Here is a 26010-nt window from a genome sequence, read left to right as displayed (position 1 = left end):
AAGAAAGCCAAGAGAAATGTAAACTAAATCAATCTGTTATAAGTCTAGAAGAATATATGACTGAAAAGTTTTCTCCATCTAACAGAAGGAAGTTCTCCAATAAGAGCTGTCAGCTGCCATAAACATGGGTAGAAAACACTATCCTTCTTGAAGTAAATGCATCCTATAGGCATTAATTCTACAAGAGCGTAATCCTAATGCCAAGAATCCCCAAGAGCTCTATCTCTTGATATATATCAGTCAAGAAAATAATTAGAACAAAGCACATCTGAGTAGAAGTCCAGTGCTACCTTCAACAATAATATTTAAAGCCAAAAGATGAATCACATAAGTGAGATATAAACAGTCCCTGAACCTAAGCTTTTACTTTACATTTTCCATATATGTTCAAAATGTACCTGGCTCACATGTCAATTTATGCACATGTCCTTTTTATGAAAAATGACAAGTATCTGATGGTCTTTTCCAGGAAAATACAGAGAATAATTTACAAGTACATTAAGTCATCCAGAGAGACACAACTTGACTCCCACAAACATACTTACAATGCAAAGAATATGCTTAAAAACGTAAGTAAATTTTTGTAATGAAATGTTCTAATTAGTCAGTTTCCCATCAGTGAGCCTGAGAAGTTGGAAAGCTGTTTTTCTTTAACTACACTCTCAAACAAAAGAATCTAATGGCCAATACTGAACTGTTCTAGTCAAGCATCCATCACTCCAGTTTATACAGTTTATAACATGCTTTTGAGAGCTGGAAGTGAACCCAGATCAGAACAACCTCCCTGAGGAGAAAAGGCACACTGGCCAGGGCCCACTATCCCCACTCACCCGGATGCGTTTGGCTCGGCGCATGTCATCAGCTGTCATCGTGCTCTGGGTGGGCACTGTGCTCTCCTCATGTTGGGGCTGCAGATGCACTGGGTGGGTTTCTGGCGGATGTTCCAAAGCAGGCTGTGTTTCCGATGGCAGCTGAGGGATTGGCACAGGAGTCTGTTCCTGCTGGTCCAGCCCATTTAATGGAGCTTGTCCATCCTCTTCAAATTTCTCCAGCCCCTTGCTAGAGAAAGGCAGCAAGTCCTGAAATTGAAAATCATACAGTGATAATTTTCCCTATCCACAGAAGAAACCTGCAGAAGGACTTTACAAACAGAAGAGAATTACTGCACATTTCCAAATGAGCACACTCATTATCCATTGAGAAAATGCCCTCTCTCTGAGAAAGTTAATTAGGCAAATAAGCATAAAAAAGCAATATCACAACAAAAACAATGAGCTATTTGAATCTTGGCAAAGAAAAAAACCATTATGTGATTCTTCTAGAGTTTTATCAGAATTCAAAAACATTTAAAAATTAGGTCTAATTCTATTCTAATACTTTACATTATCACCCTCCGGCAGGAATGACAATCTTTTGTTGCAGGTCACAAGAGGACATATATTCCTGCTTGCTTCCTTCTGATCATTATCATTATTAAAAGCACATAATCAATACAAAGACATGAGCATGAATTTTTTAAACCAGTATTAAGTCTTTATATAACAAAGTTAGTACATAAGAAACATATTCTATTTTCAATTCTCTATCTATAAGTACCTGTGTTCCTTCCTCACATTTTTCACCATTTTCATTGGTGACTTCCAAACGCATGAATTTTGGAGGCCGACCTGGCCGTCTTCCAGGGCCAAATCTCCTCTTGCCTCGTCCTCTGCCTCTGCCTCTTGCCCTATGAAAAAGAGAGGATTTTTTATTTAAAATATTCATATCATTTTCCAGGATTGCCATAATTAATGTTACCCTATCTTTTAGCCAACATGTCCCCTAACCTGATTATTTAATTCTGTAGTGGATAGGATTTTAGGAAAGGAGAGTGTTTATCCAAATTTATCACCTCTGCCAGTTATATAGCTCAAAGAAATCTTTGACGACAAACAAAAATATATGAAGAACTATTTTAAATGCTTCAAAAGATGTTATCATCACTAATTTAGCTTTTTGCAAAGCTCTAATACTGCCCAAAATTAAGTATTACTTTAGAGAATGTGCTTAGGAGGCATCTATTAGCTGGGAACTATAGAGGATTTAATTACTTTCCTTACTTTTAAAATCACTTTTCCCAGATCCAAGTGAAACATAACTATGCTAAACAATTCTCTCTCCTTAAGATTTCCAGTTTCTAGAAACAATTTCCTCGCTCATTTTTTCCAAAGAGAACTCAGTAATTATTTATTAAACAAGCAACCTTAATCACCTGCCAAAATTCAGCAAATTTCCCAACCACACTATTTTATGTGGGAATAAATAATTTTTGTACAGAATTATTTCTCTATAAGAAACATGAAAAGTAACTTTAATACTTATGAAACTATAAGTAAGAAACTTAAAGCACAGGAATCCAAGGTGCCTTTTCATCTATTTTTCCAAATGAACATTAGAATTGGAGGAGGAGTGCAGGAAAAAATAAGGCTATATAAAACTAAGAACTATCAAAGATCACAATTCATTATTCTGGATTATGAATCAAAATAATGAAAGACTGGGCTACTGGCTAAGAATAGTATCTACATTTACAAAAAATTGTACCTACTCCTAAAGAAGAGACACTGGACTAATAGGTAATTAGATATGACCAAATATGGAAAAGACATTGGCTTATTTGTTGTATGCATATTTGTTGTAAGAATTTTGTTTCTTATTTTCTTTGGGAGAAGGGAAAAGAGTGATTAGGATGAAAAAAATATACATACTAAACAACTGAAAAAAATTTTAACTTGGAAAACAAAACAAGAAAGGTATTCAATATTAAGACAGTTAGGAAGAAAATAACTGTCCTGAGATTTGTCACTCTGATCAAGAGGACTTTAAACTGTCTAATGCTAAAGTGAAGTAAGAAACTTTAGAAAGGATAGGTAAAACTGATATATGAGATACCATGAAGGATATGACATAATAATAAAAAGAATAATGGAAGGAAGCCCAGATATGACATAAAAAAATAATATTGGAAGAAAGCAAAGGAATTCATGAAATATAAATATCTAAAAGGTTAGGAATAAGGAAGGCCTGAAAAGTCCATATTTCAAAGGCTAGAACATGACTAATATGAAATATGAACTTGAAATTCTAACTCAAGAAAATAAATGTTGTTAAAAGATGAGCATACAATGCTTGTGGTATTAAGAACTGAAAAGTCAATAAGCATTTCTAAAGCACTACACTGTGCTAGACACTGCAGATACCTGTTCTCAAAGAGCTCGCTGTTTAGTAGGGGAGACAACTTGAGGACAATTACATACAAGCTATTTTCAGAATAAACTGGAGATATTCAACATAGAAAAAGCATTAGAATTAAGGGGAATTGGGAAAGACTTCCAATACAAGGTGAGGTTTTAGTTGGTACTTTTTTTTAATTAAAGCTTTTTATTTACAAAGCATATGCATGTTTTTGATTTTCTTCCCGAGTTATTTTACCTTCTGAATCTAATTCTCCCTGTGCAGCGGGAGAACTGTTCAGTTCTGCAAATATGTATTGTATCTAGGATATACTGCAACATATTTACCATATATAGGACTGCTTGCCATCCTGGGGGGGGGGGGGGGGGGGGGAGGGAGGGAGGGGAAAAAAACGAAACATAAGCGAGTGCAAGGGATAATGTTGTAAAAAAAAAAATTATCCTGGCATGGATTCTGTCAATACAAAGTTATTATTAAATAAAATAAAATTTAAATTAAAAAAAAAAAAACAAAGCATATGCATGAGTTATTTTTCAACATTGACCCTTGCAAAATTTTCTGTTCCAAATTTTCCCCTCCTTCCCTTCACCCTTCCCCTCGCTGTCAGTAGTCCAATACATATTAAATATGTTAAAATATATGTTAAATCCAATATATGTATACATATTTATACATTTATCTTGCTGCACAAGAAAAATCAGATCAAGAAGGAAAAAAAAAAAACTGAGAAAGAAAACAAAATGTAAGCAAACCCAATAGAAAGAATGAGAATGCTATGTTGTGGTCCACAGTTCCCACAGTCCTTTCTCTGGATGTAGATGGCTCTCTTTATCACTGACAAATGGAATTGATTTGAATCATCTCATTGTTGAAGAGAGCCACGTCCATCAGAAATAATCATCGTATAATCCTCTTGTTGCTGTGTGCAATGATCTACTGGTTCTGCTCATTTCACTCAGCATCACTTCATGTAAAGTCTCTCCAGGCCTTTCTAAAATCATCCAGCTGATCATTTCTTAAAGAAAAATAATATTCCATAACACTCATATGCCATAACTTATTCAGCTATTCTCCAACTGATGGGCATCCACTCAGTTTCCAGTTTCTTGCCACTACAAAGAGGGCTACCACAAACAATTTTTGCACACATGGGTCCCTTTCCCTCCTTTAAGATCTCTTTGGGATATAAGTCCAGTAGAAACTTAGTTGGGACTTTAAGGAATCCAGAAGACTAAGATACTTAAGTAAGGAGAGCATTCCAAGTATAAGGGTCAACCATGAAAATGCCCAAGATTGGGAAATATAAGGTCTTGTGCAAGGCACAACAAGGTCATTGTCGATGTACAGAAGGGTAAATGATGAGGGAGAAGGGAAATATAAAATGTAAGAAGACTAGTAAGAGATAAACAGAGGGGAACATTTTGAAAAGCCTTTAAAGGGCTTTATATTAGATCTTAGAGGGATAGGGAATCAAAAGATCTGTGATTTAGGAAAAACATTTTGGTAACTGAGTGTAAAATGGACTCACATGGGAAAGAGGCTTGTGGCAGGCAAACCAAACAACAAATTATTTCAACTATTAGCATGAAATAAGGGTCTGCATGAGGGTAATAGAAGTTGTAGAAGAGAAGAGAACATAATGCAAGAGATAATATAAGGTAAAATAAATAGGCCTTAGCAACAGATTGGATGAGACTTGAGAATAAGGAGTAGTGGATAACATGTGGGTGCTGAATTTGGGTAACTAAGAGCAGGACATCTTAAATTTTTTCCACTTGCAACCCCTTTTCATCCAAGAAATTTTTATGTGACCCAAGTATATAGATAGGTATATAAAATAGATATAAAAATCAAACAATTAAATCATCTCATGTCCTCTCCACTGGGTTACAGGACTCCATATGGATAACCCACAGTTTAAGAAGCTGGTCTCAAGAGGATGGGGGCACCAAACAGTAATAGGGATGTCAGGAAGAATGGAAGATTCAGGAGGAAAGATGAGGTCATCTTTGGACCTGTTGAACTTAAGCTGTTTCCAGGTCACTACAAGATGTCCTATAGGCAGGTGAGGAGATGGGAGAAGAGAGGTCAGAGAGATCTCTTAGGTCTTGGGATTTTTAAGACCACTTAAAATCTTAGGATTTTAAAAGGAGATTTAATAATCATCTGCAAAGAGAAAATAACTGAAACTAACAAGTGAAATAGTAAAGAAAGAGAAGAGAAGAGGGTCAGGACAGAGGCCTGAGGACCACCCTCCATTGGTAGGCATGACTTGGAGGAAGATCTGGCAAAAAAGACTGAGAAAAACTGATCAGACAGGAAAGAGAACAAGGAGAGTGTGGTGTCCTAGAAACCCAAAGAGAAAAGAATATTATCGAGGAGAATTTGATCAATGGAAAAGGTTGCAAATGTCACCAAAAATGAGGATTTTTAAAAGACTACTAGAACTGGCAAGTGAGTGATTATTAGTCAACTTTACAGAAAGAATAACTTCAATTGAAAAATTAATTTGGAAGCCAGAATGTTGAGTTAAGAAAAGAGAAGAATGGAAGAGAAGGCATCTATTTTAGACAACCTTATCAAGAAATTTAACCATACAGTTGGGGAATGGCTGAATAAGTTATGGTACATGAATGTTATGGAATATCATTGTTCTATAAGAAATGATCAGCATGATTTCAGAAAGGCTGGAGAGTTATATGAAGTGATGCTAAGTGAAATGAGCAGAACCAGGAAATCATTGTACATGGCAACAGAAAGATTATATAATGATCAGTTCTGATGGATGTGGTTCTTTTCAACAATGAGGTAATTCAGGCTGGGTTCTGTAATGGAGAAAGCCATCTGTATCCAGAGAAAGGACTGTGGGGACTGAATGGGGAATCACAACATAGTATTTTCACCTTTTTTGTTATCGTTTGCTGGCTTTCTATTTTCTTTCTCATTTTTTTCAGTTTTGATTTGATTTTTCTTCTGCAGCATGATTAATTGTAGAAAAATATATATAGAAGAATTACACGTATTTAACATATGTTGAACTACTCGCTATCTATGGGAGGGGGTGAAAGGAAGGGAGGGAGAAAAAATTTGGAACATAGGGTTTTGCAAGGGTGAGTCTTGAAAACTATCTTTGCACATATTTTGAAAATAAAAAGCTATTATTTAAAGATTTTTAAAAAAAGAAATTTAGCCATAAAAATTTTTTTTAAAAAAAGGAAAAATGATAGGAAGAAAGAAATTTAGTCACAAAGGAGAAGAGTGATATGATATGATAGCTAGCAGGAATAGATGGATCAAGTGAGAGTTGAGGATGGAGGACATATGAGCATCTTTGTAAGGCAAGAGGGAAGCAGCTAGTAAAATAGGAAGAATCAGTGAGACAGTGAGAGCCAATCTGCTAGAAAAGACAGGATAAAATATAATTCTATGAGCATGTGAAAAAGGGCCATCTCATTATGTAAGACAGGCTTGCAGGTGGAGATAGTAGCAGACGGTATTAGGGAGTTGTGAATTGAGAAGGGGAGGAGATGAGGAAGCTCTTAGTAAATGACTTCAATTTTTTGAGTGTAATAGAGGCAGGCAGGTCTCAGTGACAATCAGACACTGGAAGGAGTGGAACAGAAAAAGATTTAAGATGAAAGTAAGTATTTTATTTACAGATCACATATTCTAGAGAGCACAGTGGAAGGGTTGGGTAGGATTAAAATCAGTCATTATGAGACTGAGTTAGGGGATAATAATAAGGAAAAGGGCAGTGGGGGATGAAGAATGCAGTTTGTATAACAATGTCCTGGAAGTCAGGATCACCAGAATAGGGGAGTCTATTAACCACTGCCAAGTGAGTTCCAAATGATTATTAGAATAACCAGAAGTACATCTTCAGGTTAGTAACCTCTCAGAGTGGTAGACAATTCATTTGAGGGATTCACTGGGGAAAGCAGATGGAATCGCATTTCTCTTCTATCTTTATAAGCAGGACAAACCAGTAGATGGTTAGAAGCAGGAAGAAAGGTATTCTCTCTATTTATTGCAGAATAGAAAGATCCCCTATAGGCAGAAATAATTCCTTGCAACCAGGAAGAAATCAGCCTAGGGAACTAGCAAGGGACGGAATAATAATCTTTTGATTCTCGAATGGCAAAAAGAGGCCAAGTTGGGAAAACTACATGCAATAGAATGGTATCTATCTAATCCCTGTAGGCAGATACTTTTCTGAAACAAATAACAAAAATAGCACAAAAGACAGTGATAACAAGAGAGTTTAAACATTTGGATCTCATTCTGCTAAAAAGGAAAAAAAAATCTGAAAAAAATTCTTAACTTCCCTTGACATCAGTTTCATCAAATGTGAAGTTAAGAAAGCAATAAGGTTATTTAACATGGTTCATTCATAACAGACTGAAGGAGAAGCAAATGAAAGATACCACTAAGCATGATAGCTGTGAACAAGTATTTGAAGGACTACCTTGTAGAACAAAAACCAGACTTGTCTTCTTGGCCTCCAATAAGACAAGTACGAGCAATAGGTAAAAACTGCAGGGAGGCAGTTGACTCAGTATATGATAAAACTTTCTAAAATTAGATATATCCAAAAGTAGAATGGGTCACTTCTGAAGGAAATGAATTTTTATCATTGAAGATAAAGCAATTCAACCATATTATATAAAGATCTGCTACAGGAACTGGGAAGGTTAGCCTAGAAAAGGTAAAAGCAATAACAATACTTTTAGTGGCATACCCCAAGAGTTCTGTTCTTAAGCCTATTCTAGTTTACATTTTATTAATAATTTAAATAAAGACTCAAAGAGATCAAAAATTTTGAATGACACAAAACTGGCAGAAACAATGGTCCAAAGTTAATAAGGCAGGGGCAGCTAGTTGGTGCAATGGATGGAGCTGAAGTCAGGAGGACTTGAGTTCAAATCCAAGCTCAGACACTTAACACTTCCTAGCCATGTGACCCTGGGTAAATCACTTAACCCCAATTGCCTCAGAAAAAAAAAAAAAAAGTTAATAAGGCATGTAAAACTGATAAAACAAGATAAAGCTCTGATTTTAGATTTTTTTGAAGTCCATAGGACTAGTATAGGATGATGAAATGTGTAGCCAGACAGTACTTCAAATAAAAATAATAATAATAATAATAAGGTTAAGGAGTAAATAAAATGATCTAGCTTCTAAAAAACTGAAGAATACTAGGTTGTACTAATATAAATCTAGTTTAAAGCAAGAGAGTTTAATCTCACTGTAATTTTTGCTTGTCAACACATATCTGGAATACAATGTTTAGTTCTGGAATACAATGTTTAGTTCTAGCCCAAATTATTGAAGATCTATGGCAAACAGCAAGAACAACAAGGACAATGAGGCAACTCAACCATGTTATATAAAGATCAGCTAAAGAGATTAGGATGTTTGACCTAGAAAAAAAAAGTTGAGGAATACATGATAGCTGCTTTTAAATATCTAAAGGACTGTCATATGGAAGAAGGGCTGAAGCTATTCTATGCAGCTCCAAGGTTAGAATGAATAGCAATGGCTGGAAGTTAGAGAAGGCAGAATCTAGTGCAACACACAGATGAATATGAGTAACAACGAAAGTTGTCCAACAACAGAATGGACAGCCTTATGAGGTGACTTGGCAGGACTCAAAAAGAGAATGAATGGCCACTTATAAGGGAGGTTTTAAAAAGTGATTCTTATATAAAGCAGGAGACTAGATTATATGAGCTACAAGATCCATTTTAATTTAAAATTCTATTAGAGGCAGAGTGGTATGAGGGAACGAACACATGCTTATGTAGGAGTCAATAAATACCTGGATTAAAATCCCTCCTCCAACACTTAGCTTTGCGCTTTGTGACTACTCACTTCACTCTAATACCACCTACCTCACAAGGCTGTTGTGAGGATCAAATGAGTTAATATATATAAAGCACTTTGCAAACCTCAAAGCGCAATATAAATGTCAGCTATTATGATGATGATGATGATGTTCTACAAAGGACTTTCTGGCTACCAATCCCTTATTAATAAGACCTGGAAAAAAAATGAAATGGAAGTGTATTTCAGAGCTTGATCAAGCTTCCACATGCATACTTTCCCTCATACAAACTGGCTATAATATTCTTGGTCCAAATTCTTCCTTTGTTTACAAAGGGTATGGTTCTGACAAGTGGAAAAAACAATAGATGTGCCAGTCAGCTTGGTAGTGTGACTTTTGTGAGGCTCCCTAACCTACCTCTCTCTCTCTCTCTCTCTCTCTCTCTCTCTCTCTCTCTCTCTCTCTCTCTTTCTTCTTTCTGTGTCTGATTATGCTCATCTGTAAAATGAAGGAATGGTTCTAGATGATCAAAAATATCCACCCTTGCTCTCTGCAATTCCAACAGTCTGTCTAGGAAACACGTTCCTATGGCAACAAGTTCTCCATTTTTTGGTATTAATTTAGTGAAAACTAGGGGGAAAATGGACCAAGAGGTTTCTCACAGCAACTCTTGTTGTTCTCTACAGTCATGGTTAGATACTAAATACTGGGGAGCCATTCATAGGAATCTTTTAATCAGAAAAGGCAATTAACAGATAATTAAGAAAAGATTCTGAGTCCTGGAATACCAAATTTCGTTCTCCATTCTGTGTATACCAGATAAATACCTGCTAAAGAAGTCCAGCTTCTCATCATGGGAATTGAGGTGCTGCTGAAGTTGCTCTGAGCTTATGAATCGACGATTACATTCATAACAAGGCCAGTTCTTCTCTTGCTCTCTAAGAACTGCATTGAAAGAAGAAGAAATGTTAAGGTACATGATCGCCAGTCGCCAGAGAAAACCACATCTTATCAGTGTTCCTAGAATTTCCATCCACATTTAACCTGCCTTGCTGAATCATGTGGTGCCTATATTTATTTGAATTATCAGATGCTTTGCCCAATGATCAAGTGATGATTCAACACATAGTTATTGTGGTCCTTATCTAATTCATGCTAGACCTTCAATGGCACAATTACTTCTCTCATTACACTAAACAAGAGCAGAAGTACTACCATTTAGAAAAATACACAAGTAATGCAGAGATTTTAGACCCAGTGATAATGGTTTTAAACAGAAATTTCTTAATTTTTTGTCTCATGAACCCTTTTGGCTACCCAGTGAAGTCTATGGACCCCTTCTCATAGTTCTAAATGCATGTTTTTAAATGTTTAAATAAAATATTCAGGATTTTTATAATCCTGGAAAGGATAAGGAAAAAGGAAACCACCTAAATTGAAATATGGTTATCCAAAAAAAAAAAATTTTAAGTAAATTCATGGGCCCTTATTAGGAACTCTGGTCTAAAAGGCTCATTACATCACAATATAGGTACTTAAAAATCAATATCTTTCTTACAACTCTTCAAGGCTGATAACATCTAGGCAAAGACTATTCTCTGATTGGGATTTATAATTTAATATTTGTAAGTTTTCATTACATTAAGTGCTACTTTCCAGAATCCATGAGAGAAAACAAAATTCATCATTATAATTTGAGGCTAACATTAAAAAGAGACACATGGCTCTGAATAACTTTACTGACATATCACATGATATAAAAAAATTTTTTGTACAAATAACATAAAATACAAAAAAATCAAATCACCTTTTCTTTCCTCTTCAGAAATGTCATGGATCTTCTGGTTTACAAACTCAGCATAGGACGCAGCATACCACACCTGCAGGACACACACATAGATGAGCAAAAATCAACCTCCATCCTTGGATCCTTGTGATGTGCTTTAACCATTCCTTCCATTTACCTGACTAAAAGAGTTTCTCCATTGCCCACAAAACATAAAATAACAAATTATCAGTCATGAAAATTATCTACTAGCAAATGACCAAGTAAAACTGCATGTTTTCTTTGCTGTCTTCCCCTTTCACCTGCTCTGTGGGAAAACATGCTCTACCTTTTAAAATTTCATAGCGTCCTAGCAAAAGATAACCATTCAAAATATCTACCAGAGATGTTATATATGGAATTTAATATCATTCTAGGCATTATTCACATCAGAACTTTCATCTGTTAACAGCAATTCACAGAATAAATGCTTTGGTTGCCCTCATTAATAAATATGCTTAAAACAAAAGTGGCACTATTCCTCATTTTTTTAGAGAATAGAATGAAACCCAAAAAGATTCTACAATTTGCCCAATGTCATACAAGCAGAAAAAAAAAAATCAGAGGTAGGATCTGAACCCTATTCCTCTCATTCTAGAGCTGGTGTTCTTTTCACAGTATTATAATGAAGACCTAGAGTTCAGGCTTAGGCCTAGATCCAGAACTCTAGAAGTCATCTCTGTTGGGATCATCAAACCCATGGAAGCTAATAAAAGACACTGAGGAGCTTAGGGAGAGAGGAGAGCCCAGGGAAAGCCTCCTCAGACCCCACACAGCTCTGGGACAACCTGTGGATGAGGAGCTATCAAAAGGAGCACACAGCAAACAGGCAGGGAAAGCAAGAGGAAAGAGAAAGAGGAGCCAAGAGGGCACTGTGGACAGCAGAGTCAAAGAAGACTAGACAGTGGTTTGGCACAAAGAGATCGGTCTAAGTTGGAGAAGAGAGTTCCGCTGAGCAAGAAGGTGGAAAACCAGTCCCTCAGAAACCAGCCCATCAACCAAACACATGGACTTTCCCTCTGAATATTAAATAATATGTCAAAGAGGAAGCAGTCTTACCAGTACATTTCAAAATCAATTCACAAAAGATCAAGCATAATGCCATTCACATGTTCACTCACACCTGTTAATTCATAAATTCATCAGCCCTTTCCTCTTAGGCCCACAGTAGTAATGATGCCTTGTAAGGATATAGAAGTCAGGGCTTCTTCACTGCCTCATCTTTGCATTTAAGGCTTTGTCATCAGAACAGCAAAAAGAATTCTGAAGAGATTATCAAGGGGCACTACTTTATTTCTGACCTTTCCTATCCAGAAAGGGCACTGTGAGGGCCATGCCCTACCTTGAGCTCCTGTTTGGGTTCTACGTTCTTTATTGTTGTATAATAGACATGGTGACCATATTGGTAAGCCACCAGGTTCTGTTCCAAGTGATTCTGTGCTGGACGTACAAACATCATCCAGTTACAAAGTGCTTCATCAGACAACTCAAACCACAGGTCTTCATGTATGTCTCTGTCTTTCCTCTCCCCCTTTTCAAGAGAAACCTGCAACCAAAAAACATGAGGAAAAAGTCACCAGAAACTTTCAAAACAATATGCATCAATCCAATAACATACTGAATGTACATCTTTGATAAAGGTAGCTCAGCATGCTGCTTGTACCATTTGCCTTGCTATCACCACAAATTATCTAGCTATAACCTGAGACTTTACTCTCCATTGTAGGGCTTAATCAGATTGTTGTCAAAACTGAAAGAGCTGCTTGCTCCCTATCCCCAACCTATCAACTAGTGTTTACTTTTAAGTTCCTTTTGGACCATTTTTAGTCAGATTATTTTTTTTAAGTCTTTACCTTGGAATAATAAACCTTGCCAAAATAAACATATCCTCTATACTATGACAGTAAAGTTCAATGTGCATTATTGCACTCTTCATACCCTGAAAGTACATGGGTTTCATGATATAAGTGATTCAGAGTTATTTTTCCTCACTGTCTAGATCTCTGACTAGCATCTGATTTCTTAAATATTATATTCTTAATTCTTACCCACTCACAGTGGAGCCACAAAAAACCTGTAACTAAGAGGTAAAATTTTTAAGTAATAATCCAATAGATTAAATAACATGTAAAGTGTTTTGCAGACCTGAAAATGTTTTATAAATGCTGGCTGCTACAACTATAACAGACAAAAATCAAAGAAGAGACCAGATTAAAATGTACTTCCTTAGCAAATAAAGGGATCCAATTCTATCTGATGTTTATATATTCCACACATGATGGAATCATGGATAAATCACATAACTTCTGCATGTACCCAAGTAACTCTCTAAGACTAAATTACATTCAAATTGCTCATTGGTGGAAGGAGATTCCACAACAGGAGTTCCCCTATCAATGGAATAACAAGTCTGTTATATAACTTTTGTTTTATACACACACACACACACACACACACACAAAAAAAACCCTGTACAGACATCAAAATTGTCAACAACTGTGAAAACTAGAAGAATCTAGATCTGTAAAATAAAACTCCTAAAGTAGGTACTTGGAAAACCCTCAAAACAACATGCAGTCTGCATCTCAACACATTGAGAAATGTTCTTCCCAACCACTTTGTGCAGAAAAGGCTATGTCTAAACATTTAAATACCACTCCATAACTTATATTCTGCTAAAGATCATGGAAATAGAAACAAAAAATTATTTTAAGGATCACATCACCATAATATTTTGTAAATTATATTTCTCTCAGTATTCAGAGATAATAATAAAACCTAAATATTCTTTCTGAGAAGGAAAAATATTTCCATTTAAACATAAAATCATTAGAGACAGGCAAAAATTCTGGAAAACCACTACTATATGAATAAGACAATAGAACAATTAGTAGCTCTTTCAAAGAGCTTTAACCTAGAAGCAGGAAGGAAATACATTAACAAAGCATGCTACCTTTAGATGAATATAACAGTCTTTCAGTTCTGATTGTGTGACAAGAGGCCCCTCCACAGGGCCAAACTGGGTACGTTTGGGAATGCGCCTTTTGGAAAACACTCCTCCTAGGAATCGGTCTATGTAGAGTACCAGAGGCAGACTGGCTCTTGCTCTGGTAAGGACTGGACGATTGGGGATAGGATGTAAGGGCCCATGCTTTGGACATACTGAAGAATGTGCATTATTGCACTCTTCACACCCTGAAAAAGACAGAAGAACTTGAGGAACAGGTAAAAATTCCTAAGCACATGCAATGGAAACATCACTAGACAAAAGAGCTCACTAGCCCCCTGAGAGAAAAAAATTCTAGCCTAAAGACTTCCCAAATTCAGTCCATGGTACCAAGATTTTAAAAGTTAATCAGCTTGCCCAACTTCACTTTTTAGTGCTTGTAGCAGATTAGACAACTGTTATAGCAAAAATAAATAACTAAAATGACTTTTTCTTTAGAATCAAGCAGGATTTTTTATGCCTACATAAAATAAAATGAAAGCCAAATAATATATAAATTTCACATTGCTGTCACATCTCTGGGCTACACAGCAATTATGCTGGAGATCACTAAAAACACAAATCAATTCAAACTCTATCTGGAGAACAAAAAGAGGGATTCATTTGGGTCACACAAACTAATGACATTATTTATTCAATTTCCTCAAGGGAAGCTGAAGGAGAAGCGCCATTGTCTGTGACATGAACAACTCAAACAGAAAAGGCACTGAACAATATGAGAATTCAGTGAATACCATCTAATGATAATAGGCAACATATAAGGAACTACTACTATACTGTAGTATATTTAGTATATGATGATGACAATGGATACATAATGAACTAAAACTCAGAGGAATGGAAAAACCAATGAAATGAAGGTTCTTGAAAAGAGATAATACAACATACCTCCTCCCTCACAGCAGAGAGGTGGGAGACTACTAGGACAGAATATGTATACAATGTCAGAGAAGGTTTCCATATCAGATTCTTTTGTTTAATTGGTTTTTCTTTGTCATAAGGGAAGGTTCGATCAGGAGGGGGGAGGTGGCAAATGACTGTGATGTAAAGACAAAAGGCATCAATAAAACAATTTTTAAGATGATATAGTAGATTAGCAGTGTCATTAGTATATGTGCTTTAAAATGTTTTTCCAATAATGACAGTTTTGCATTGATTTATTCAAATTATTTCCCTGGTTCTTCCTTCTTGACCAATGGCATACATGTATGAGATAAAACTGGCCAGAGTTACATATAGTTTTTGGCCGTAAAACAGAATAAACAACTATTAGAATATATAGGGAATATCACTGGCCTCTAGAGCCAATGTTCTAACCAAGAGAACTAAGTAATTTAATCTCATTTTACTCAACAGTTTTAAATAGTTGTCTGAATAACTTAGAAGAAGATATTCTCTATTTCTATTACCTCAAATAATGAAATATACATACATATATATATATATGTTTATCTTAAAATAAAGCAATGTTTCTATCACCTTTAAAATGGCTATAAAGGGACTGTTTTGAAAACCTTTAGATTCAGATAAAAGCAATGAAGTTTCTGAAGGGCAAATATTTTGGGACAGGGAAGATCGACATTTCTCATCTGCAAAATAGGCACCAAAGGAAAGTTCCTTGCCATAGTCAATGAATAATATGGTGCCATTTCAAAGTCCTGAACATTCCTGATTCCAAAACAAGAACAGAAGCATAGAATCAATGGTATAAAGATACGATAAACATCTGTAAACAGAAAAATGTAATGATCTTGTACTCTGGAGTAGCCTGCTGAGTAGCAATAAAGTAGAACAGGATAAAAGCAGCAAAGCAAGTGTGGGGAAATAAAAATGTCCCTGAGGCTTCTAAAACATTAAAGCAAGAAAGCATTCTCTTGAAGAACTAGAGTTCTTTTACTTACATAAATCATGAGGGTCAAAGGGCCGAGGTGGATCTGGCTCCCAATCATCCATATCTGTATCTTCACCATCTTCCTCCTCATCATCCTCTTCCTCATCATCTTCTTCTTCTTCTTTTGCCTCCAAGCTACCCATGGGGTTCTGCAGAGGTGCTAAAGGATCTGAGCCATCCACACCCTCCATAGGAGGTAACACCTGATTATGGACGGGCAATGAGGCCTAAAGAAAGTGTAAGGAAAAATGAGAGGGCTCATATATATGGCTAACAATTACACATAATATAAGACTTTCATGGTGTTTATCCTTTAGCCCAATTTATTTCAATATCCAACAAAAACTACTTTTTTCTTGTCCACAGGGTATATGACCTCAAAACATTCCTCTAATAAAATAAAGTCTCTAAATTCCTGACTGCTAAGACAAAATAAGTCATTTAGATCTTTCTTTTAAAATGTAAATGATTAGGGTCAGCTCAGTGGTGCAGTGGACAGAGCAACAGTTCTGAAGTTAGGAGAACCTGAGTTCAAATCTGACCTTAGACACTTAATACTTCCTAGTCACGTGACCCTAGGCAAGTCACTTAACCCCAATTGCCTCAGCAAAAATAAATTAATAAAATAAAATGTAAATGATTTGAGAGTTCAATTACAAAAGGAAAAATGTCAAAATAACTGGTAGATAGGACACAGTTTAGGACTAGCATTTATCTCCAAGGTGTGTATATTTTATCTGTATAGATACACTAGCAGGAAACAAACATTACCTAAAACAAAATAGCATTTTAATTTCTGAATAGGTATTAAAGATTTCTATATATTGCCCTAAACTCTTCTATTCAGTTTTATCTCTACTATTCTATAACAAGCACCTTACACTGTAGTCAGACCAATCTGGCCCTTGTTCTCAGTGCACAAAGAATACAAATATGTAAGTGCATCATATTTCCCAAAAGAATGTAAGCTCTCTTGAGAGCATGGGCCCTTTTGTCTTTGAACAGTGTCTGGCACTTAACAATAACCACCCTCACAAAGACAGCATTTATATAACACCTGAAGGTTCACAGAGCACTTCAGAAACATTTGTCTCATTTTATCCTCACAATAACATTGTGAAGTAGGTATTATGGTTATTCCCACTAAACAGATAAGGAAACTGAGGAAGACAACACTTAAGTGACTTGTCCAGAAGTCCAGTAGTTAGGTAAGTATCCGATTTAAAGTCAGGTCTTCCTGATTCTATCCACTGTGCCAGGAGAGAATTAACAAATTCTTATACCTCAAAGTGAGCATATCATGATCACTTCCACTTAAATTACAGGCTGTTTCTAGTTGAAAGTGATCTTAGAAACTACTCTCTAAACCAACCACTCACTTGCAGTTGAAGAAAAAGACCCAAAGGAGCTCTTGGCTTGCCCAAGGTCACACAGGAGGGGACTGGGACAGGCAGAGATCCTTTGGCTCTGGAGCTGGGGTGAGTTCTTCTAGACCATGTTTCTGAACATTCCTTCATTTCTTTTTCTTTTGGTCCAGACCTATGATCTCAATGGTGCAAGCAACTAACTGAAGGAATGCCCTCTTCTATCATATGTCCAATCCTTCTGAAACTTCACCTCTTGGTCACCTGCAGCCCTTAGAGATTAAGTGACTTACTGTTCTGAGACGTACAAAGCCTTCTTGCATTTTCCCCCTCATTTCCTCGGAAAACCCTCTTTTTTCTTCCTTCCATCTCCTTAAACCTTACCCATCTATTAAGGTCTGACTTAATTGCTGCTGGGGCAGCTAAATGATACAGTAGCTAGAGAACTGGACTGGGCCTTGACTCAGGAAGACTCATCTTTCTGGGTCTGGCCTCAGACATTCACTAGTTATGTGAGGAGTCTGGGCAACACTTCGCCCTGTTTATCTCCTTTTCCTCCTCTCTAAAATGAGCTACAGAAGGAAATGGCGAACCCCTCCAGTAGCTCTGCCAAGAAAACCCCAAATGCAGTCAAGAAGGGCCAGGCAAGAATGAAACAACTGAACAGTCCACTGAACCCCACAACTGGATTGTATTGCCTGTCTCGAGCATCTCGGAGGGGGCAGCGATCCCAAGGGACTGACCTGCTCTTAGCATTACTGAAAAGAGACTGAAAGCTTGGGGAGGCCAGCAAGTATCCTTTATCTTTTTTTTGTATCTCCAGCACTTTATAGCATGTCTGGCACATGGCAAATGCTAAATAAATGTGTATTGATTAAAAACTTGTTGAAAATATTGGATTATTCACTGTCTAGGGGATGAGGTGGGGGGAAGGAAGGGACAAAAAATTTGAAACACAGGGTTTTGCAAGGGTAAATGTTGAAAACTCTCTTTGCATGTATTTTGAAAATAAAAAGCTATTATTGAAAAAAAAAAAAGAAAGAAAGAAAGAAAATGCTTGCTGATGTTAAGAGCTCAATGAGAAAAAGTCAGAAAGAATTTATGGCAATGGCAATGGCAATACTTAAAAAAGCGACTTATATGAGGAGTCAAGAATGACTGAGACTCAATCTCAACTCTGACACTTGCTACATGTATGTCCCGGGGTGTGGGTGGGGGGGTCACACCTCTCTTTGACCTCTGTGTCTTAGTTTTCTCAACTGTAAAATAGGAACAACAAAAATGCCTAAGTACATACTGTTCAGGAGTACAGTGAGAATAAAATGAGATGATGTCTGTAGAGCACTTTGCAAACTTTAAAGCCCTATATATAAATGTCATTTACTATGATTCTCCTCATTAGAATTTTAGTGTCTTATAGCCACAGTTTCCCAATGCATTTACTTGTTGAGGGCTCAGTTAACCCACTCAGGATTCTGAACCACTCAGAATGGATTGTTCAATATGTGCTTAAATTAATCACGAAGGATACCATAAAGTGGAAGTGAATATATACCTATATACTCATCAATTCTTCATCTTGTTGCAAGGCCCAATTGGGAAAGACTGTATAAAGCAATTGTGTGTTAATTTTACTCATTATTTTGAAACTCTAACAGCCAATATTTTATTCCCAGAAGAAGATCCTGAAAAGACACTGGTTAGATAGGGTTGTTGCTGGCTACTGGTAGCTTCTGAGAAAACTGATACAAAAATAGGTGCTAACATGCAGCTACTGTAAATACACTGGAGATTTCTGTAAAGACTATGGCTAAGGAAAAGTCTGAATTAGTCTGCATCATCTTGAAAGACTGCTGCCAAAGCAGGGCTAGGAGTATGCAAGCTGTTGATGAGGAAACCACGAAAAGGTGAATCATTTCTAGGTATAACAGATCTATTTCATATCTAGCTAGGGGAGCCCAATAAACTAGTGAATTAAATTATATAGATTCCCTAAAGATTAGAACAACAAGCCTATGTGTTATGTTTATGGAGACAGCCCCTGTTCAGACTATGATAGGCAAGCATTAACAATGTAATACATAAACCTGCTAGAAAACCTGCTAGAAAATAGTCTTTTTTCTGTCTTTTAGCATGCAAACATGGCCAAAATAATTTCTGCTGCTACAACTTATGGAATATTAGGGGTTTTTAATTTCTTTTAATGCCCATTTTCTACAATTATCTTTTGAAACTACATAAAGTATGTGAAGACCTAGTTTCTCTGAAAGATGTAATGCCAAACTATATTGGATGACAGCAAATGCAAACAAAACACTTCATGAGTCCTACAGAGGCCAATTATCAAGGCAATACATTCTCTTTTCAGTGTCTATAGGGAGTTGGACTTGCCTATCTCAAAGTACAAAGGAGAGACTGTGTTCCTACCTCTATCTGGAGGATACAGATGTCTTCCCTAAGGATTAGGAAATGCATATAATGAAACAAGATTTCAAAACTATTTTTCTATCACTAAGGGAGAAAAAAAAAATCAAAAACAGAGACCTGCCATAACTTAAAAGAACAAATCCCTTACCTAGCTTTGTAAAACTATGTCTTCAGGTTTCTCTCTCTAATTTATCAAGTTCAGTCAAGAAAAAAACTTGACTCTCTAGGGCAACTAGGTGACATAGTAGTTAAGAACACCAGCCCTGAAGTCAGGAGGAGCCCAGTTCAAATCTGGTCTCAGACACTTAACACTTTCTAGCTGTGTGACCCTGGGCAAGTTATTTAACCCCAATTGCCATAGGAAAGAAAAGAAAGAAGAGAGAGAGAGAGAGAGAGAGAGAGAGAGAGAGAGAGAGAGAAAGACGCCCTTCCAAAGCAGGACAGACTGATAGTGTATGACAATGAAGATGCTGACCTGATAGTTCCTGATACTGTTTTATAGAAAAAAATGCAATTCAGTGGAATTAAAAGATTATAATAATAATTAATAATAGCAGCTAGCCTTTTTACCATGCTTTGAGATTTGCAAATCACTTTACTTATTTGGTCTCACAACAACCCTGAGAGAGATGCTATATTATTCCCTTTTACAAATAAGAAAACTGGTGCTGAAAGAAGCTATGACTAAGCCTGGATTACAGGGTTAATAAATATGTGAGAAAGGATTTGAATTCAGGTCTTCATGACTCAAAATCCAAAACTCTATCCACTGCAAAATCTACAGTTTAACTTCTTTTGTGGTTGTTCAGTCATTTCAGGGCTGTCCAACTCTTTGTGACCCTATTTGGACTTTTCTTGGCAACGATAGTGGACTGGTTTGCCAATTCCTTCTCCAGCTAATTTTATAGATGAGGAAACTGAAGCAAACAGAATTAAGTGACTTGCACAGAGTGGAATTGCTAATAAATAGTGCTGGATTTGAATTTAGATCTTCTTGACTCCAAGCCTGGTGCTCTGCACTGGCATTGTACCACATAGCTACCCAAAGACTCAAAATTTACTCAAGTCATGTTGCTTTGGTCAAGTTCCAAATTCTAAACTTCAGTTTCCCCTTCTGTCAAATGGGTATATTAATACTCTACATAACTAACAGGCCATTGTGAGAAAAGCAAAACTATAAAGCACTATATAACATAAAACACTAAGTAGATTTGCGCCACTAGTGCTACTTACTATAATCATCAATGACTAGAGTACAAATTTTCCTTAGCACCAAATCAAACCAAACCCAAGTAGATTCTATTGAAAGAAAGAAGGAAGGAAGGAAGGAAGGAAGGAAGGAAGGAAGGAAGGAAGGAAGGAAGGAAGGAAGGAAAGAAAGAAAGAAAGAAAGAAAGAAAGAAAGAAAGAAAGAAAGAAAGAAAGAAAGAAAGAAAGAAAGAAAGAAAGAAAGAAAGAAAGAAAGAAAAAAGAAAGAAAAGAAAGAAAGAAAGAAAGAAAGAAAGAAAGAAGGAAGGAAGGAAGGAAGGAAAGAAGGAAGGAAGGAAGGAAGGAAGGAAGGAAGGAAGGAAGGAAGGAAGGAAGGAAGGAAGAAAAGAAAGAAAGAAAGAAAGAAAGAAAGAAAGAAAGAAAGAAAGAAAGAAAGAAAGAAAGAAAGAAAGAAAGAAAGAAAGAAAGAAAGAAATTTGTGGAGTTCTTAGAACTCCATAAGCATCTCAAGAATTTCTAATTGAACTTATGTGTCAGTATTTATGGGTAAAATTCCATCATATTAAATACTATTATAAAGAAGGCTTTGTACAATAAAGTAATTTCCCAAGCATGATTTCAGATAAACCTGAAAAACCTATATGAACTGATGCAAAATGAAGTGCTCTGAAGTGAGCAGAACCAGAAAAATAGATAGTAAAAGCAATATTATATTATGATAAACTGTGTACTCTCAGAATACAATAATCAAAGAATTCCAAAGGACTCATAATGAAAAATACTATAGAAAGAATTAATAGAGTCTGAATGCAGATCAAAGTTATTTTTGACTTTCTTTTTCCTGGTTTTTTTTTTTTTCTTTTGGTCAGTATCTTCTTTCACAACATGACTAATATGGAAATACATTTTGCATGACTGTACATATATAACCTGTATCATTCCAATGAGGAGGGAGTAGAAAGAGGAAAAGAAAGAATTTAGAACTTGAAATTTAAAAAAAAAAGAAAAGAAATTTTAAATATTGTTTTTGCATGTAATTGGGAGAAAAGCATATTATTTAAAAAAAAAAAAAAAAAAGATGAGAAAACAGTGGCTCAGAAAGAGAAATTAGCCCAAGGTCATAAAATAAAAAGCGGCAGACCTGGGGCTTAAACCCCAAGTCATCTGACTTAAAGGTCAACTACTATTTTTTGAAATATAGTATTTATCAAGGCAAAGAGAGAAGAGAGTTTGATGGATAAGAAGCCTAATTTTTCAAAATATTGAATTAGTGATGATGGCTGAAATTACTGCAGGTTTCTGGATCCAGAATTCAGCTGAAAAGTCAACACAAGAGATAGGGATTTAGGTCATCTGCAAAAATGTGACGATGAATATTAAGAGACTTAGTGCATTAAAGGAATGAAGTTTAAATAGTTCCCCAATTCATTTAGGATATAACTTTGGGGATTAAAAATTAGTTTGGAATAAAAACAAAAAAGAAAATAAAGCCATTTCCATATCCTAGTAAAAATACAGATAACAAAGACAGCAAAAAAGAAAGATGACAATTATTGAAAGAGCTTTGGGAAGAGAAACAAACTAATACACTGCTGCTGGAACTATGAACTGGTTCGACCAATCTGGAAAGCAATTTAGAATTATACCCCAAAAGTCACCCATCTGTATTCATGCCTTTGCCTCATTTGATAGTGCTACTACACATTTAGCCTAAAGAGAATAAAATACAAATAAAGGATCCAAGGGAACAAAAATATTTATAGTAACATTTTTCATTGAATCAAAGAAAAAAAGCAAACACACCTCAGTTAAGAGAATAGTTGAAGAAATTATGTTGTATGAATGGAATATTATTGTGTCATAAGAAGTTACCTAAAAAAAGATGTTCACAAACCTGGGAAATATGCATGAATTAATATGTTATAGTAGCAATAAGTGGATTTATATATAATGACAACAATGATATAAACAAAAAACAACTTTGAAAGACTTAAAATTTATGACACAACAACGGATCATAGAGAGATTATGAAGTTTGGCTCTAGAATGAAATATTTTCTGACATGTTCAATGTGAACATTTGTTTTGTTCAACTACTTTATTTCTTAAAAATGAAAACTTTTATTTTATAATGGTTCATATGTGCCTCCCCCAAAAAAAGTCATAAATGAAATACTTTAAAATATACAGAATAAAACAAAAGCAAGTTCAGAAGGAGATACAAACAAGCAAAACAATATTGGAATTATGATTTTAAGTTTAATATAACCTTTTTAAAAAGTTATACAAGATTGACATTTTCACAGATAATCCTCTTTTCTGTTTATAAAAACATGTTTGTTGATGTTTGTTAAGTTCACAATAAAAAAAGAATATATAATTTTAAAATTTGTAACATAGAAATCCTACCTGGGATGTATAATATAGTTGCAAAAATGCTTAACTCAGGTCCCAAGCCATAAAACATTCTTTTTGTAGTAAGAATTTCACTGAGAGAAAAACTGAGTTCAACCATTAAAATGGCAATTGTCTCAAATCTTCCACCTCCCTTCCCCCCAAATCCAACTAATACAAAGAGAAAAACACCTTAATTCCCAACTCCCCAACAAAACAAAATATTTATCACAAGAAAGTTTCCAAAGCTTCAAAGAAAAGAAGTGAATGATAGCTTTTTTCTTCCTTAATTATATTTATAGTACATCTTTTCAATTACTAATTCACTATAGAGAATTTAGACTTTAAGTAGAATTCAGATTTTAAGTCTTCAAATCTCTCTAATCTCCAGAATCTCCTTTAAACACACTTTCATAAAATAAAACAATTTGGAAGTACCAAGTAATTCATTTCATGTAAGGGAGTCAGGACTAATGATGCTTCCAGCATCAATGCTGGAATGAAAGGTTGCTTCCAGTTTGAATACGGTAATTGCACAAAGCTCCAAAATCTGTCTTGTACTTTTAGGATGTGGAACTAAAGAAGATTAAAAATGATTGTTCCTCTATATGAACAAAACTACAAAAAACTTTCCACACAAATTAAGTCAGAATCTAAACAAATGGAAAAGGATTAAGTGCTCTTGGATAGGTCAAGCAAATATAATAAAGATGAAAATACTACCTAAACTAATCTATTTATTTAGTGCTATACCAATCAGACTCCCAAGAAACTATTTTAATGATCTAGAAAAAAATAACAAAATTCATCTGGAAGAACAAAAGGTCAAGACTTTCAAGGGAACTAATGAAAAAAAAAAATGAAAGTGGTCTAGTTGTACCAGATCTAAAATTATATTATAAAGCAGCGGTCACCAAAACCATTTGGTATTGGCTAAGAAATAGACTAGTTGATCAGTGGAATAGATTAGGTTCAAAGGACAAAATGATCAATAACTATAATAATCTAGTGTTTGACAAACCCAAAGACCTCAGCTTTTGGGATAAGAATTCACTGTTTGACAAAAACTGCTGGGAAAATTGGAAATTAGTATGGCAGAAACTAGACATTGATCCACACTTAACACCATACTCCAAGATAAGGTCAAAATGGGTTCATGACCTAGGCATAAAGGATGAGATTATAAATAAATTAAAAGAACATAGGATAGTTTACCTCTCAGGCCTGTGGAAGAGGAAGGAATTTTTGACCAAAGAAGAACTAGAGATCATTACTGATCACAAAATAGAAAATTTTGATTATATCAAATTGAAACTTTTTTCACAAATAAAACTAATGCAGACAAGATTAGAAGGGAAAAAATAAACTGGGAAAACATTTTTACAGTCAAAGGTTCTGATAAAGGCCTCATTTCCAAAATATATAGAGAATTAACTCTAATTTATAAGAAATCGAGCCATTCTCCAGTTGATAAATGGTCAAAGGATATGAAGAGACAATTATCAGATAAAGAAATTGAAATTATTTCTAGCCATATGAAAAGATGCTCCAAGTCATTATTAATCAGAGAAATGCAAATTAAGACAACTCTGAGATACTACTCTACAGCTGTCAGATTGGCTGGGATGACAGGAAAAAATAATGCTGAATGTTGGAGGGGATGTGAGAAAACTGGGACACCGATGCATTGTTGGTGGACTTGTGAATACAACCAGTCATTCTGGAAAGCGATTTGGAACTATGCTCAAAAATTATTAAACTATGCAGTGTTACTCCTGGGCTTATATCCCAAAGAGATCTTAAAGAAGGGAAAGGGACCTGTATGTGCAAAAATGTTTGTGGCAGCCCTTTTTGTAGTGGCCAAAACCTGGAAACTGAGTGGATGCCCATCAATTAGAGAATGGCTGAATAAATTATGGTATATGAATGTTATGGAATATTATTGTTCTATAAGAAATGAACAGTAGGAGGATTTCAAAAAGGCTTGGACAGACTTACATGAACTGATGATGAGTGAAATGAGCAGGACCAGGAGATCATTATATACTTCAACAACAATAGTATATGATGATCAATTCTGATGGACACGGCTCTCTTCAACAATAAGATGAATTCAATTGATTCAATAAATTCAATAATGTATAGAACCAGCTACACCCAGCAAAAAAAATCCTGGGAAATGAGTGTGCATTTCCCATACATAGCATTTCCAATCCCTCGGTTTTTGTCCACTTGCATTTTTGATTTCCTTCACAGGTTAATTGTACATTATTTCAAAGTCTGATTCTTCTTATACATCAAAATAACTATGGATATGTACACATATATTGTATTTAACATATACTTTAACATATTTAACATGTATTGGTCTACCTGCCATCTTAGGGGTGGGGGAGGAGAGGGAAGGAGGGGAAAAATTGGAACAAAAGATTTGGCAATTGTCAATGCTGAAAAAAATTACCCATGCGTATATCTTGTAAATAAAAAGCTATTTTAAAAAATTGTTCCTGAGAGAAATTAATTTTAATCAGTTTTGAAGGCTCTATTTGGCAAATAAAAAAAAAAAAGACTAAATTAATTATTTTAAGACTAAATTAATTATTTTAATGCTTTCAATCTATATGAAATGTACCAAGGGGAAAAAAGCAATCCTAGCTCTTATCCACACAGATATTTAGAGCTAGCATCATTGGCAAACCATTCAAAAATGACTGCTGCAAAAAACAAAAAAACAAACAAGAACTGGATTCATACAGGATGCTAAGCTTTTATATAAACTAAGAAGACAATTAAATATTATAATCAGCACGTCATTTTCTCTAAATTTTCTTCATA

The 26010-nt window shown here is 35.4% G+C and overlaps 1 protein-coding gene across 2 annotated transcripts in view; it reads right to left on the bottom strand.

Annotated features, from left to right (window-relative positions):
* Nucleotides 1-26010, bottom strand: part of PRDM10 (PR/SET domain 10) — a 99793-nt gene that overhangs the window by 55313 nt on the left and 18470 nt on the right. For both annotated transcript variants that reach the window (XM_051986676.1, XM_051986677.1), the window contains exons 4-10: nt 15792-16008; nt 13837-14078; nt 12226-12429; nt 10866-10938; nt 9886-10003; nt 1597-1726; nt 831-1079 (exon numbers count right to left, since the gene is read on the bottom strand). In XM_051986676.1, the coding sequence (XP_051842636.1) occupies nt 831-1079; nt 1597-1726; nt 9886-10003; nt 10866-10938; nt 12226-12429; nt 13837-14078; nt 15792-16008 (1233 nt within the window). The remainder of the gene's footprint in view (nt 1-830; nt 1080-1596; nt 1727-9885; nt 10004-10865; nt 10939-12225; nt 12430-13836; nt 14079-15791; nt 16009-26010) is intronic.

Source organism: Antechinus flavipes, chromosome 3 (assembly GCF_016432865.1).
Source record: "Antechinus flavipes isolate AdamAnt ecotype Samford, QLD, Australia chromosome 3, AdamAnt_v2, whole genome shotgun sequence".
Classification (NCBI taxonomy): Eukaryota; Metazoa; Chordata; class Mammalia; order Dasyuromorphia; family Dasyuridae; genus Antechinus; species Antechinus flavipes.
Note: the sequence above shows the minus strand (reverse complement) of the source record. Positions and strands in the feature narration are given on the sequence as shown.